Source organism: Somniosus microcephalus, chromosome 6 (assembly GCF_052327205.1).
Source record: "Somniosus microcephalus isolate GS21.2 chromosome 6, FLI_Smic_1.0, whole genome shotgun sequence".
NCBI classification, from domain to species: Eukaryota; Metazoa; Chordata; class Chondrichthyes; order Squaliformes; family Somniosidae; genus Somniosus; species Somniosus microcephalus.
This window is the reverse complement of record NC_140992.1, coordinates 238,799,458-238,816,025: the sequence shown is the minus strand read 5'-3', so window position 1 is coordinate 238,816,025 and position 16,568 is coordinate 238,799,458. Positions and strand designations below refer to the sequence as shown.

General features: G+C 42.4%; 1 protein-coding gene across 4 annotated transcripts in view; it reads right to left on the bottom strand.

Annotated features, from left to right (window-relative positions):
- Positions 1–10,591: 10,591 nt before the first annotated feature.
- The window catches only part of banp (BTG3 associated nuclear protein), a 354,489-nt gene continuing 348,512 nt past the window's right edge, over positions 10,592–16,568 (bottom strand). For all 4 annotated transcript variants that reach the window (XM_085991605.1, XM_085991604.1, XM_085991607.1 and 1 more), the window contains one exon: positions 10,592–11,516. In XM_085991605.1, the coding sequence (XP_085847731.1) occupies positions 11,388–11,516 (129 nt within the window). In that variant the 3' untranslated portion in view covers positions 10,592–11,387. The remainder of the gene's footprint in view (positions 11,517–16,568) is intronic.

Sequence of the window (16,568 nt, the reverse complement as noted above, 5' to 3'; positions counted from 1 at the left end):
ATCACTGTTTATATCGTTACACTATGGTTATCACTGTTTACACTGTTGTATCGCTACACAAGGTCACCTCTTGTCACGCTGTTATACCTGGGCTGACCACAGCTGACTCCGCCCATGGCTCCGCCTGCTTGCCCAGGTATAAAGGTGGTCGACTGGCTGGTATTCCTCCTTGTTGGACCCGATCACCCACGAGGGTGGGCTCTGTTATTTAGCCAATAAAAACCTATAGTTACTATCTTAACTTGTCGCTTTTCATTGGATGAATTGATAGGTATATCACTATGAAAGTGCATAACCTCACACTTTCCAGTATTGTATTCCATCTGCCAAATCTCTGCCCACTTACTTAGCCTGTCTATGTCACTTTGCAGGTTTTTTATGTCCTCCTCACTCACTACTTTCCCTCCCATCTTTGTATCATCTGCAAACTTTGATATGTTACACTCGGTCCCCTCCTCCAAATCGTTAATATAGATTGTAAAGAGTTGGGGACCCAGCACTGACCCCTGCGGAACACCACTAGTTACTGATTGCCAGTCTGAGAATGAACCATTTATCCCAACTCTCTGCTTTCTGTTAGAGAGCCAATCCTCCACCCACGCCAGAATATTACCCCCAATCCCGTGATTTTTTATCTTGAGCAATAATCTTTTGTGTGGCCCCTTGTCAAATGCCTTTTGGAAGTCTAAATACACTACGTCCACTGGTTCTCCTTTATCCACCCTGTATGTTACTTCTTCAAAGAACTCAAGCAAATTTGTCAAACATGACTTTCCCTTCTTTTTGTGTTTCATGCACCAGGACCCCCAGATCCCTTTGTACTGTAGCACTTTGCAGTTTCTCTCCATTTAGATAATAACTTGCTCTTTGATTTTTCTGCCAAAGTGCATAACCTCACACTTTCCAATATTATATTCCATCTGCCAAATCTCTGCCCACTCACTTAGCCTGTCTATGTCCTTTTGCAGGTTTTTAATGTCCTCCTCAATCACTGCTTTCCCTCCCATCTTTGTATTGTCGGCAAACTTGGATATGTTGCACTCGGTCCCTTCCTCCAAATTGTTGATATAGATTGTAAAGAGTTGGGGTCCCAGCACTGACCCCTGCGGAACACCACTAGTTACTGATTGCCAGCCCGAGAACGAACCATTTATCCCAACTCTTTGTTTTCTGTTAGATAGCCAATCTTCCACCCATGCCAGTACATTACCCCCAATCCCGTGATTTTTTATCTTGATCAGTAATCTTCTCTGTGGAACCTTGTCAAATGCCTTTTGGAAGTCCAAATACACTACATCCACTGGTTCCCCTTTATCCACCCTGTATGTTACGTCCTCAAAGAATTCGAGCAAATTTGTCAAACATGACTTTCCCTTCATAAAACCATGCTGACTCTGTCCTATTAAATTATGTTTATCCAAATACTCTGTTACTGTTTCCTTAATAATTGACTCCAACATTTTGCCAACCACAGATGTTAGGCTAACTGGTCTATAGTTTCCAGCTTTTTGTCTACTTCCCTTCTTAAATAAGGGTGTTACATTAGCAGTTTTCCAATCTGCCGGGACCTTTCCTGAGTCCAGGGAGTTTTGGAAAATAATCACCAATGCATCCACAATCCCTACCGCCACTTCTCTCAAGACCCTAGGATGTAGGCCATCAGGTCCAGGGGATTTATCTGGCTTAAGTCCCATTATTTTACCGAGTACCATCTCCTTAGTGATTTTAATCATGTTTAGCTCCTCCCCCCCCCATTGCCCCCTGTTTGTCCAGTGTTGGGATATTTTTAGTGTCCTCTACTGTAAAGACTGATACAAAATATTTGTTCAGCGTCTTTGCCATCTCCATGTTCCCCACCACTAGTTTCCCGGTCTCATCCTCTAAGGGACCAACGTTCACTTTAGCCACCCTTTTTCATTTTATATAGCTGTAGAAACTCTTGCTATCTGTTTTTATATTTTTTGCTCGTTTACTTTCATAATCTATCTTCCCTTTCTTAATTAATCTTTTAGTTATTCTTTGCTGGCTTTTAAATGCTTCCCAATCTTCTATCCTCCCACTAGATTTGGCTACTTTATATGCCCTTGTTTTCAGTCGGATACTATCCTTAATTACTTTACTAAGCCACGGATGGCTGTCTTTTCTTTTACTCCCCTTTTTCCTCAGTGGAATATATTTATCTTGAAAGATGTGAAATATCTCCTTGAATGTAGACCACTGCTCTTGTACCGTCTTACACTTTAATCTGTTTCCCCAGTCCACTTTAGTCAATTCTACTCTCATACCTTCATAGTCTCCTTTATTTAAGCTCAGTACGCTGGTTTGAGATTCAACTCTCTCACCCTCAAACTGAACTTGGAATTCAACCATATTATGGTCACTCATTCCAAGGGGATCCTTTACTAGGACATTTTTTATTAATCCTGTCTCATTACACAGGACCAGATCTAAGATTGCTTGCCCCCTGGTTGGTTCAGTTACATACTGCTCAAGGAACCCGTCCCTAATACACTCTATGAACTCTTCCTCAAGGCTGCCATGCCCAATTTGATTAGTCCAGTCAATATGAAAGTTAAAATCCCCCATGATTATAGCTGTTCCCTTATTACAAGCCCCAACTATTTCCTGATTTACACTCCGACCAACAGAGTTGCAACTGTTAGGAGGCCTATAGACTACGCCCACTCGTGACTTTTTCCCCTTATTATTCCTTATCTCCACCCAAACTGTTTCACTATCCTGATCCTTTGACCCAATATCATTTCTGACTATTGCAGTGATTCCATCCTTGATTAACATAGCAACCCCACCTCCCTTTCCTTCCTGTCTGTCCTTCCTAATTGTCAAATACCCTTGTATGTTTAGTTCCCAGTCATGATCATCTTGCAGCCATGTTTCCGTAATGGCCACCAGATCATACCCATGTGTAGTTATTTGTACCGTCAACTTGTCTATTTTGTTACGAATGCTGCGTGCATTCAGATAAAGAACTTTCAAATATGTTTTCTGACAATTTATTCCTGCTTTTACCCCTTTTACTACTTTACCTTTATCATTATATACATTCTGTCCCTTCCTGACATGCTCTGGTTTTTAATTCCCCCACTGCTACCTTGCTCTATTGCCTTCTCCGCTGTCATTTTTATTTTTCGTTCTCTTAAAACCTCCCTCCCACTAATTAGTTTAAAGCCCTCTCTACAGCCCCAGTTATTCGATTTGCCAGGATTCTAGTTCCAGCACTGGCCAAGTGAAGTCCGTCCCAACAGAATAGCCCTCTCCTGTCCTAGTACTGATGCCAGTGTCCCAAGAAGCAAAACCCATTTCTCCCACACCAGTTATTGAGCCACGCATTTAACTCTAATTTTATTTACCCTAGCCAAATTTGCACGTGGCTCAGGTAGTAATCCAGAGATTATTACCCTTGTGGTTCTGCTTTTTAATTTGGCCCCTAGCTGCTCAAACTCCCTCAGCAGAACCTCTTTCCTTGTCCTATCTATGTCATTGGTAACAACATGGACCACGACAACTGGATCCTCCCCCTCCCACTCCAAGTTTCTCTCCAGCCTAGAGGAGATGTCCTTAACCCTGGCACCGGGCAGGCAACACAGCCTTCGGGACTCTCGCTCTCGGCTGCAAAGAACCCTATCTATCCCCCTAACGATACTATCCCCTACCACTACAACATTTCTTTTAAGTCCCCCCACTTGAATGGCCCCCCGCTCCACGGTGCTGTGGCCAGGTTGTTCATCCTCCCCGCAGTCCCCGTTCCCATCCTCACAGGGAGTAAGAGCCTCAAACCTGTTGGACAAGAGCAAGGGCTGCGGCTCCTCCAACACTACCTCCTGGATCCCCGTACCTGCCTCACTTCTAGTCACACCATCTTGTCCCTGGCCACGGACTACATCTGAATTAATTAATCTAATTGGTGTGACTACCTCCTGAAACAGAGAGTCCAGGTAACTCTCCCCCTCCCTGGTGTGTCTCAGTGTTTGAAGCTCGGACTCCAGCTCTTCAACACGGAGCCGGAATTCCTTGAGCAGCCAGCACTTACTGCAAATGTGATCACCGTGAGCATCAATGGTGTCCACCAGCTCCCACATATTGCAGCAGCAACACATCACCTGCTCTCCCATTCTATGTAATTAATTAAATTTATTAATATTATTTTTAAATACCCTCTGCCCCGATTCTAGATGATGAATATCACACCTTAGAAACTATAAACCACAGAGTTTAAGTTTAAAAAGAGAGAAATACTCACCAACCAATCACTTACCTGCTTTCTGGTGACGTCACACTTCGATTATTTTTTACCTCTCTCCTTCTTTCTGAGTTCCGAGTTCGGAGACTGGTAAACCTACCTGGTCTCTGGAGCCTTTTATAGCCCCGCTGCCGCCGCTGAAATTCCCGCCAACGCTCTGAGGCCTTACCTGGTAGAAAATAGTTACTAATAAATCCAATAGGGAAATAATGAGAAATTTCTTTACTCAGAGAATGGTTAGAATGTGGAACTTGCCAGCACAGGAAGTGGTTGAGGCAAATAGCTTGGATGTTTTCAAAAGGAAACTAGACTAGTACATGAGAGAAAAGGGAATAGAAAGATATGCTGAAAGGTTGAGATGAGGTAGATGGAATGGGAGGAGACTCGTGTACAGTATAAACACCAGCACAGACTTGTTGGGTCAAATGGCCTGTTTCTGTGTTGTATATTTCATGTAATTCTATGTATGTAATATTCTCCAGGTCAATTTTGGCAAGATCGAAGCAACTAAATTTGGCTCCCACCAGAAACCAAGCAGCTTAGCTCCAATTATCCATTTCTCACTGCTCGCTCAGGCTGCACCCCACAGTGTGCAACTGGGCTAAGCACATATTCAGCTCACCATCATTTACTTTCAATTCCATAATATCGCCGTCCTTGGATTACTCCACCACTGCTGAAACCTCAATCCAAGCATCATCTTTGGGCCTTCTCTAATGCCCCCTTTACCAGCCTCCCAAACATCGACTCATCCAGAACACTGCTGCCAACACCCTATTCCTTTGCTAAATTGTACTCACCTGTGCTTGCCAAAGTCCAGTGGCTCCCCATCCTCCAGCAGATTGACATCTAAATTCTAATTCCAGTTTTTTAAATTCTTCCATGGCCTTAATCCACCTTACCTCTACAACCTCTAAAACACCATACTCTCCGCTCTTCTGACAATGGCATCCTCCTTTTCTTCCTGTCCCTCAGGGGCAGAGCCTTTAGTCATCATGCCCCAGCACCCTGGTAATCTGTTCCTAAAGCCATTTGCCTTGCCATATCTGTCTAACTCTCAAGAGCCTCCTCAAAACCGACCTTTCTGACCTTGCCTTTGGTCAGCTTCCCTAACCCTCCTCCCAAATTCCTCTGCGTCCAACTCCCACTCCCTTTGTAAAGCACCTTGGGATGTATTGCTGTGTTAAAGATGCTATATGATTGCAAGATGTTGTTGTATTTTGCAAAAACATTGTTGCAACATAGTCATGTAGGAAGGATATATGCATTACACTAATCTGCTTAGTTTAGTTCAAAGATTAACATTTATAATAAGTGTGTTATTTGCATGGATTATGAAATTACACTGGAATATTAATTTAAGTGGAGTTGCATGTACATTGTCTGTAAATTCCTGACAATAGTCAGGAAGAAAAGGGATGGATCCATCAAGAAAAATGAAGCTTAATATTCACGTGAGAAAACTGAAATTATCATGAACCCTTGTTATTCGTCCATGAAATTATCAATTTTGATACTCCAAAGATAAAATATTTAGTGTAAAACATAATAAATCATGAATTAATAAATTAAGCTGTTGACATAACTAAGATGTTACACGTCATGAAATAGGTTCTCCACTGCAGTTCAAACAATAATATATTGATCAGAAAAACTAAGCAGACTGCAGCTTAAGCCAGTTAATCACATCAACAAACTATAAGTTACACTGGATTGCCCTGTCTACAAGCATAAAGATTCTGTTGGCAATAAATGTATGTGAACCATATATAGTTGCTACTGAGTGGAAAAATGATATTTTCTACATTCTCAAATTCTAATTTATGCCTATTAAGTTGTCAATTAAAAGCACATCTAATTTTTAATATTTAAATTTAGCACAGTTAATGTACATTCTTGGGTACAAGTCATAGATCATTTCCAGATATGTACATTGAGATCTTGCATAGTTCTATGTAGTTCAATAGAGCTATGTGTTCAGAGTTGGCAGGGTTGGTGTAATTCCTTGACACAAAGGCTTAGACTGATCAGGGACAATGGGTCAGGTTTCTCACGGGCCATTGGGTGTGGGTACGGTTTGGACAGCATGTACTCTTTGGTTTAGTGATAGTTGGGTACCGAGCCTCCCTATTCATCCATTAAACCTTCACTTACTCGGCAATGGAAGGTCGGGTGGAGGAGGAGACTTTGGATGTATCTTCTTGCTGTTTCAAAATTCTCATCCTTGTTTTCAAATCCCTCCCATGGCCTCGCCCCTTCCTATCTCTGTAATCGCCTTCAGCCCCACAACCCACCGAGAGATCTGCGCTCCTCTAATTCTGCCCTCTTGGGGATCCCTGATTATAATCGTTCAACCATTGGTGGCCGTGCCTTCTTTTGCCTAGGCCCTAAGCTCTGGAATTCCCTGCCTAAACCTGTCCGCCTCACTACCTCTCTTTCCTCCTTTAAGATGCTCCTTAAAACCTACCTCTTTGACCAAACTTTTGGTCACCTGCCCTAATTTATCCTTATGTGGATCGGTGTCAAATTTTTTTGTCTTAAAATACTCCTGTGCAGTGCCTTGGGACGTTTTACTACGTTAAAGGCGCTGTATAAATATATTGTTGTTGTTGTTAGAAATGAGAGTTGAGCAGGCCTCCACAATGATCACAACACAATCTTCCAGCTGCTTATGAACAAGTTCCACCTAGAGTAACAAGATTTTGTTCACTATCTCCAGATCCAACATTATCTTAAGAAGCCTCTCCTACTCCCGTTCAAAAACACAAAAGCTCACTCACAGACACATCTCCTATCTACTCTATACAATCATCCATTAGAATAGCAAAAAAAAACCCTACCTAGTTCTTGGGAGTGAGATCCGAGTCCACCCACGAATAAGAGCTTAGCCACGATCTTTAGCTGCTGCAGAATGAGAGATGACCAACTCAAAATACATTTTGGATAATTGGTTAGCCAGTCAGAAATAAGTCCTTAACAGTTCCAAATTATTATGCCGACGCCAATAGCAATATTACAGAAAATGGCATCTTTGTCAATGAAATTCAGGATGATAAAGTTTACTGAACAGGTGCTTGATTTAAACCACAGAAATTTGCTGCCCAATATAGGAGGGCAAATTTACAGTGAGATGCAAAAATGAACATAGTTGGGGAATTTATGAAGAGATCTCAATTTAAGTTAATTAGAGTTTAAAGTTTGGTGTGCTTCTATTTCTTATATGAGCATGGCAGGAGTATTTCCATTATTTCTTGTTATCGGAAAAGAGTACTTAGCTGAAGGCAGAGTCATTTAATGGCTACATGACAAAGTGGTAAAATTGTAGGAGCAACAGAGAGGAATGAATCTAGGATGTTCATGTTGATGGAGTATCGAGTCTAGTTAACTTTAGAACTTAATGATCTCTGTAGCTTTAATACTGACAGGTTTTGAAGATTTAAGGATTATGACTGTGTTGATGGTTTGAGATTTCCGTTTTGGAATAGATCCTGAAGAAATCTGCTGTTGGAGCTCTAAACTTGGTATTTTTTTAAATGAGGCCAATGAGGCCCAGTAAATTTAGGAAACTATTTCTTGCATATTTTTATTAAGCCCATTAGCCGAGGAATATTTTTAAAATTTTAAACTTTGAAATGCTATCAACAAACAGTGCCTTTCTTTTAAAGTGACAAAAGTTTCTTGCACTGCTGTCTCGTCTAATAAAAAGTAATCAGAATTCAGATTGAAAGTCATCTTCTATTTTATATGGCTCTGGAAATAGGGCAAAACATAGGAAGGGATATAGTGCAGAGCTCTCTCTTTATGAAATTTGGATGTTAAAATCATTTGTTGTCAAGGATTCTGATAAAATATTAACATAGTTATGCAAATTGACACAATTTGATATGTGATTAAATCCTGGTTAAATTCTAAGTTAATACATTCAACATACAATTTTAGAAATTATTGGGAGGGGAATGGAATTGGGGCAGAACCAATTTCCACCGGGTTTCTGCCCCTTTCTGGCGCGATTGATAAATTCCAATAGGAGGGGAAATGAGAGAGCACTTTCCATCCACCTCCTTTCAATGTGATGTCACACTTGGAGGCAGGACTGGCGAGACCACCAGGCTCCCCTGAAATTCCCACCAGCTCTGCCCAGTGTACAGCAACTGTACTTGCCAAACAGGTGACATAGTTGGGTGCCACAATGCTATATCTAAATATCAATCTAAGAGAGATCGATTGCAGTTTTGAGAGTGACCCAACAACGATGGACCCAATATGAGGCAATCTATTTTCAAGTCAGCACTTCGACCAAATTGGCTTGCACTGCTCCAACAGATTCGTAAGGTGCCACTCTGAAATCCGTCTACTTCTACAGAACAGGTGCCCCAGTAGCACTGTCACTGGTGCGGGCACCAGCCTGCCCCACTATCCAAGTAACCTCATTCCCAGGATAATTGCCACAGGATAAAGCTATGACTTTTGCAATATTACTGTGGAACAGTAGATAGGAATCTTTGAGTATCACAGTTCAAAAATGTAGGCTGCTCCCCTTTTGGCATAGCCCTCCTCAGTCTTGAAATTGATTTTATGTACCAAGTTACAGAACATGATGGCGCACCAGTGTTCAGCACCATGGAATGATGGGAATCCCAATCAATCCCTCACTCCACCAAGTTGTTAATCTTGCCTTCAGCGCTATAGTGGGAGGAAAGGAAATCCAAAGAGGCATCACCACCTCTGGCTTCAGCTGAAAGGTGACACAGGTGGAAGCCAAAAAGAATGCTGCCTACCTTCTCAACTGCAGTGCATGGCACAGGGACATAAGAAAGTGAAACTTAGTGGAAAAAATAGTGACTTTGAGCCGCAGTAAGCACTGTCCAATTTTTTGAAGAAATTTGCAGATGTCCTCATAGGATGGGGCAATGCTCTTTCAAGGCATCTTGGGTAATAAGTCCAGGGAGATATTCCAATAAGATCTTTTGTGATTGTGCACCCTGGTGCTGGGTATCAACGGGAGAGTCTGTTTCTCCTGTGTTACTTCCTTTATAAGTCTGGCCTCCTGGGTTCTCTGCTGCTCCTCCTCCGCTTCCTCCTCCAACAAATAAATTATAAAGAGGGGAATTCTCGTGGGGAAAAACATTTTGCGCCTTGCCCTTAATTTTAGGGAAATTCCCCAAACAAAAGCACCTAAAAAGACTTTAAAATTAAGCTAGCAGCTTCCAAAAATGAACAAACAAATGACAAAAGAACAATCAGAGGTAATGTCATAACTGTCTAGCTAACAGCACAATAAAACAGCAATTCACCTCTAAGATTCCCACAACAGCCTTCCTGCTGTTCTAAGCTACCCCTGTTTTATAGTGGCGTAAGTTAAATCGGTGGATCCTGAGGTATAAATAATGGAATTTAAGACTTGCTTATCCATGCTTTTGTCCCCTCCAGACTCAACTATTCCATATGTATTAAACTGTTTCCTCTTAAAGGATTCATGTTGCTAAGAAGGAGCTCCCCAGTGTGAAAAGGATGCCACTGCTGCACCAGAAGAGGCAGTGAGGCACCTTTTAAGGATTAGAAGTGCCCCGAAGATGACATCAAGACTCCCACTGGCTGAAATCAGGGCCTTTAGCAGGAAAGTGCTAGGCCAAAACTGAAAGGAGAAGAAGCCTCTACAAGGCCCTCTCTCCCCATTGGAGGACATTAGGATGTTTATGTGGTAACTCTGCACAGTAGTAAGTGCTGATCGATGTGGGGGGGGCGGGCGGAGGGGGGGTCCACCAGGGATCTGGGCTCAGCCTCTGCTGCTACTTGCATGTGGCATATGAAGAAGGAGCAGCCAGTGACTGTCCCAACGAGGCTTTGAAAAGTCTGGTCAGGGTGGAGAGGAGGTATTAGGCCTCACAGCTTGAATTCGCTAGGTTAAACCCTACTAAACCATCAGAATTTTGGGACCCAAGACACTTTGCTAATTAAAAAAAAATCCAATACACCAATCTTAAAAGAAGAACTCCGATTTAAATGTAATAATTTGTGACTACTTGTTCAATATTACCAATATTGAAAATTATACATTTGGAATACTCAGGTAAACAAATATTTTCTTCTTTAAAAGTAGTGGTAATTGTGGCAGGAGTGTTCTTTTGCAAATAACAGGGAAAATATTCAGTAAAAAAATCTTCTCTGCATGATTTCTTCAGAAAACACTGGTTTTTAATATCGTTTTTGGTCAACTAGACATAAAGAAAAATTGATCATAAAAGTAATTAAACTTATATTTCCATGACTATTGTTTTGGCCATGTTCCTGCTCAATGCTATCTGTGTTTAAAAAGTCAAACACATTGGCCTGGGTTTCTCATTGATTTAATAAGCTCTTTACAAGAATGTTTCGATAGCACAAGTGTCTTTAAGTCTATGACTGCAGAACAGTGCAAAAACAGTATTTGCAGTTTCCTTTATGATGCAGGTTGAAGGTAACAACATATTGCTACACCTAAACTAAGCAGTAAAATGTTATTTACTTCTGGATGAAAGAACTGGCGGTTATTCACTATTCCTTTTCATAATAATTGGAACCAATCTCCTTAATTAACTGCCATATTTTCTTACCAAAATTAGTTACAAAAAAAGCTTGACTGGTTCTGCCTCCAAAGAGTATGCAGCTGCAAATGATAACAACGAAAAAATAAACTCCCTGAATTCTAGTTATAGTATACAATTCATAAATACATCTCTTCAAAACTTCAAACAAAGCATCTGTGTAATTCAGTATTTCAGACCAAAATAGTTCAGTAGCAATGAAGACACAATTGCAGTTATACCAGACCCTTTGAAAATACAATGAGTTGTAAAAGTCAAAATGTTGTTGCACAAATATATGTACTTTTCTTGTTTCACACATGGTTAACGGTTGATCCCAATGTCCACAACAGTTAGATTTAATTGGATACAGGAAACAAATTCTTCAAATGATTTCAAAGTCTTTTTATGTTTCTCAACAGAGCACATAAATGCTTTATTCTTTTGTAATGTGAGGGGCTCCAGGTTTGGCTGCTATAATGTGTGGCCTGCTACTTGGCTGTAGCTTGTTTTGTACAGCCTGTGTTTTTTCTCCTTGCTATTATAGTTCTGTGCATTTAGTTTTAACTGCTGACAGTATTGACTGGCATCTGGATTTGAACAACTTCCCCATTTTCTCCTTGTTGAATCTGGATCGCTCCATGTTCAATTTGCATTTCAGGCTGAATTGTGGCTGCAAGAGTTTCTGTTCCCTGAATAAAAGCAGAAAAAATGCAAATTATTGCAAGTGAAATTCTCTGTGAAACAGTTCCTAAAATAATTCAAGACCAAAAAAATGAAGTGTACATTCTTGCTTGTTTTCCTTTTTAACGGTACATATTTTCTTATAGCTTTCTATTTTATCTACTTTTTTTGCTAGCTTTCTTTTTGCTAAATTTACTTCAGTTACTTTTCCTCATTCCCTCCATTTTTAATAAATATTTAAAGGAAACTAATAAATATATGATAGATGATGGGATCCATTTCACAACAGGCAAATTTAGGAGCAGTGAAAGTTATAAAATAGCAAGTAATACAAATAGAACACTTTCAGTTCTTAACATACAGCACAATACCTTGAAAATCCTGCTGCAGTGTGTATAAAATGTAGCCGACTCAAGCTTCTGCACATCAGGAAGGATTATTTATGTAATGTGTATACAGAAAATATGTACTATACATTCTGTAGGTATATCACATAGTACTGAGACATGCCTAAGCTGTATTATACGTCACAAGACCAATTCCTGAGTGATCGAGGATGATTGCTGTTGATTCAAGAGCTAGGGTTAAAACTGTTGAGGCACGTCCAAATTCAGTCATTGAAAAAATTAAATATGCAACCTCAAGGTTATTGGCTGTGCAGCATTGTTCAGGAGCCCCTAAACACTTAAAGACTCTGGGTTCAAATGCCCCAAATTTATATGAGCCATGATTCCGGCAGCTCTCCAGCGCTAACCACGCTGGAATATATGGGGTCAGTGGGAAGACACTTCATTTGCATGGGGTCAGTGGGAAGACACCTCATTTGCATGGGGTTAGCAGGCATCTATGCCATTATAGGCTACTGCCAACTGAGGGGAAAGGTGCTCAGTCCCCTCAGCCTCCAGAGAAACAAAGTCTAAGCCTCCTTCGGTCCCCTTTGAAAACGGGCTAATAATGACAAATATTTCAAGGAAACTTACTAGACCCTCGATGGGGCCCACTTGTACCCATCTGGAGCCATGTACACATCATCTGACTTGGCGTACCAACCTCCAGACATATAACAGGCCCCACTGAGTCCGAAGAAGTGGGACCGTCCAACATAGGGCTTGCGGGCCATCAGCCTCGCTATGCACGTATCAGGTGGAAGCTAAGCCTGCGAACAAAACCACTACAAATTCTTCTGTAAGGCTGGGACCTGGCGTACTGTGGGCCTGAGGGAGCTTCTGGCTGTTTGTCTGGAGTCCTTCCGGAGTTATGGCAGGAGTCTGGAGGAACGGCTGAGTAAATGCGGGATCACCATCTTTCCATTTGTATAAGATTTCTAAACTGATCTGATAGAAATGGTTTGTAAATTGTTGGGCTGTAGAGAAAAGAGTTCTCCTTGGAATAATAGAAAAATGGAAATACATTTATTGAGGGAATCGTCTGCTTTTTAAGATTGTAATATCAAGATTATATTATATACTTGAAGAACTACTTGGCTGATACCTTGAGTTGTAGAGATGAAGTGCCAACTGAATGCAGAGTTTAGCCTCAGAAGTAGTAAATTAAAATTAACTGAAATTTTGCTTACTGTATTGTACTTTAACTTCAACTTACTTCATTTTAGCTGTTCAACATGAATAATTGTTTAAACTTGCTTATGTTGTGTATTACTTGTGGACTAGCTTGAACTATTAATAGGTTAATTAATTGATTAAGTAGGTGGCACGATTAGCTGTTCTCTGATTGACAGGTTCTTCCTGTGTGTTTGGGCTATTGTGTAAATTTTGCTATGGCATTTGGATGACTAGGTCAGTTAAGAAAGTGTAAATGTGAGTTTACTAGTGAGCGATTAGTCTTGAGCAGCAAGAGTCCAGTGGAGTGCGAAAAGTTAGTTGATGGTCGAGTTTAGCCTCAGCTGGGATAAGGAAGCTGACAATAAGTAGGAGAAGGAAAACAATTCTTCCAAATGGACTATGATGATGCCGATGCTGAAGAGGTGGAGGAAGAGGATTGAGGACACGGTTGAACAAAAATCCCAGGAGCAAGATCCTGCACACTGTTCCTGCGCAACAATCCCCTCGATCCCACCGCTTGTATCACTTGCTGTACCATTTCCACGCACCAATGCAGCAGCTCAGATACTTTCACCCAGTGGAATTAGATAGTGTTAGCAAGGATGCTGCACCAGGTGATTCAGAGCACGAGAGCAGCTGGGAACTAGGTGAGGATCAGTGTTCCTTTTAAGCAGCTCAGCTGTGCAGCGCTCCAGGGGTCCCACGCTGCCAGCTTTTAAATAGAAAAACTGCACATACGCGATATTTTGAATAGGCAGCGCAGCCCATTAAAGGGGCCACACCAGCCCTTCAAAAAATTAGAGGGAACATTGGTGAGGCTGTTCTACCTCGTCAGTGAAGGCCAAGTGGAAAACTGCCTATGGCTTTGGATTCATGGGTACTTGCTTGAACAGAAGGATTGGTTAACGGATAGAAAACAGAGTATGAATAAACTGGTCATTTTCGGGTTGGCAGGCTGTAACAAGTGGGGTACCGCAAGGATCAGTGCTTGGGCTTCAGCTATTTACAATCTATATCAATGACTTAGATGAGAGGACCGAGTGTAATGTATCCAAGTTTGCTGACGATACAAAGTTAGGTCGGAAATAAGCTGTGAGGAGGACGCAAAGAGGCTGCAAAGGGATATAGACAAGTTAAGTGAGTGGGCAAGAACAGAGCAGGTGGCATATAATGTGCAGAAGTGTGAAGTGTACAGCAAGAAATTAGGAAAGCAAATGGTATGTTAGCCTTTATCACAAAGAGATTGGAGTGTAAGAGTAAAGAATTCTTACTACAATTATATAGGGCCTTGGTGAGACCACACCTGGAGTACGGTGTACATTTTTAGTATACTTGGGCGCGATTTTCCCAATGGAGGCGGGTTTCGGTTGGGTGGGTTCCAAACCCGCCTCCACTGAGAGGTGGGAAAAATTTGCGATTTTCCCCTAATTGGCCAGTTGATTTCAGAGGTGTGGGTTCCCCTGTGCCAATTAGTGTTTTGGGATTGAAACGCGCCTCTGCTGACGTCACTTATTCAATTTCATTTAAGGGCTGCTTGCTGCCTTGGCTCATTCCACTGGTTTTTGGTTGATGCTGCACCACCTCCAAGCTGTTATCTCCTTGAAGAATGGCCAGCTCCAAGGCAAGGGCCTCCCCGAGGTTCTCGGATGAGGTGCTGGGTATGCTGGTTGAGGGGGCGAGAGCTAGCAGGGAGGTGCTCTTCCCCTCATCTGGGAGGAAGAGGCCCCCCAAAGAAACCAAGGCTGTGTGGGTCCAGCTGGCAAGGGATATAACCTCCAGATCTGTGTGCAGATTGGGTGATTGTTTCTGTTTATTGCTGAAATGCCATCCCTGTGGGAATGTATTAAAATTAGGTGATGGCAAACTGTTGGCGTCATGGCATCTGTTATTTCGGCTTAGGCAGCTCCACATTACGGGCTCCGTGACACTTGCGTGGTCAGGTTGGTGGTCAGAGTGAAAGGAGGCCAGAGAGTCATGTCTATTGTCTATCATGTGTTAAGAAGGAGCCAAGCACATGTGCCACAATGGACAACCTGTGCAAATCTGGCCAGGATGAGTGCATTCCTTGCACGACGTGCTTCCATGCGCTGGCACCTTCTGCCCTGTGCAGCATTAGGTGGGTGAGCAGGAGGTTGGGGCTCCTGCTGCTGTTGCTGCTGAGCTGCCTGGTTCTGCTGCTGCCGTGGCTGCTCCTCATCCGAATCTGAGGTCCACGGTGAAAGGAAATAAATGGTTCCCATGCTGCTGGCAGATACCTCCGTTGGGGAAGTGCTCAGTCCAAGCGGGGAGAGGGTCTTCCAAGGAGGTCCCACAGTTGAGAGATAGAAGCTACAGCACCTCCGACTTCAGTAGGCCTGCTAAAAGTGCTGAAAGACCTTTGGAACAAAAGTTCTGCCACCTGCAGCTGCTCCCTGATGAAAGCTCCGTTTTAATGGTGGAGCTGCAGCTGTGAGGAGGCCACCCACTTGTCAACCTGCCAGGATTAGCTGGCGTGGTTTAGGAGGGTCGTGCAACACGCTGAAAATGTGGTAAAATAACGAAGGCCTGTCAAAAAAAGATTTCGAGGCCCTTAACTACTATTTAAGGGCCTTAATTACCTCTCCCGACTGATGGAGGCGGGACCGAATCACACCCATCAAACCCGCCTCTGGCAAAATTGAGCGGAGGCAGGTTCCGAACCGGCCCTCAGTTTTTGCTATTTTGCCAACTGTCCCGCCTCCAAACCCACCTCCTCGAGGCTGGGAAAATCGCCCCCTATCTAAGAAAGGATATACTTGCCTTAGAAGAAGTGCAACAAAGGTTCACTAGACCAAATCCTGGGATAAGGGGATTGTCCTATGGGGAGTGATTGAGTAGACTAGGCCTATATTCCCTAGAGTTTAGAAGAATGAGAGGTGATCTCATTGAAATATATAACATTCTTAAAGGGCTTGACAGGGTAGATGCTGGGAGGGTGTTTCCCCTAGAACTAGGGGCCACAGTCTCAGAATAAGGGATTGACCATTTAGGACTGGGATGAGGAGAAATTTCTTCACTCAAAGGGTTGTTAATCTTTGGCATTCTCTACCCCAGAGAGCTGTGGATGCTCAGTCATTGAGTATATTCAAGATAGAGATTGATAGATTTTTGGATACTAAGGGAATCAAGGGATATGGGGATAGTGCGGGAAGGTGGAGTTAAGGTAGATCTTACTGAATGGCGGAGCACGCTCAAGGGGCCGAATGGCCTACTCCTGCTCTTATTTTTTATGTTTTTATGTCACACCTACATGCTGACTCTGAGATCAGTCTTTAAGAATGTGCAGCAACTAACAGGTTTGACTCTGGAGTGCACAGCTCTCATTTGCGGGAACAGAAGGAAAGGTTTTTCTTTGTTGCAGGTATCAATGGAACATATGGCAGCTTCACCAGAACCAATGACAGATCCCCCACTTCAGAAGCAATCTGGAACTCGTTGGTGCCTCCTCCCCATGGAAGAGCAGACTGCCACTCTGGTGAC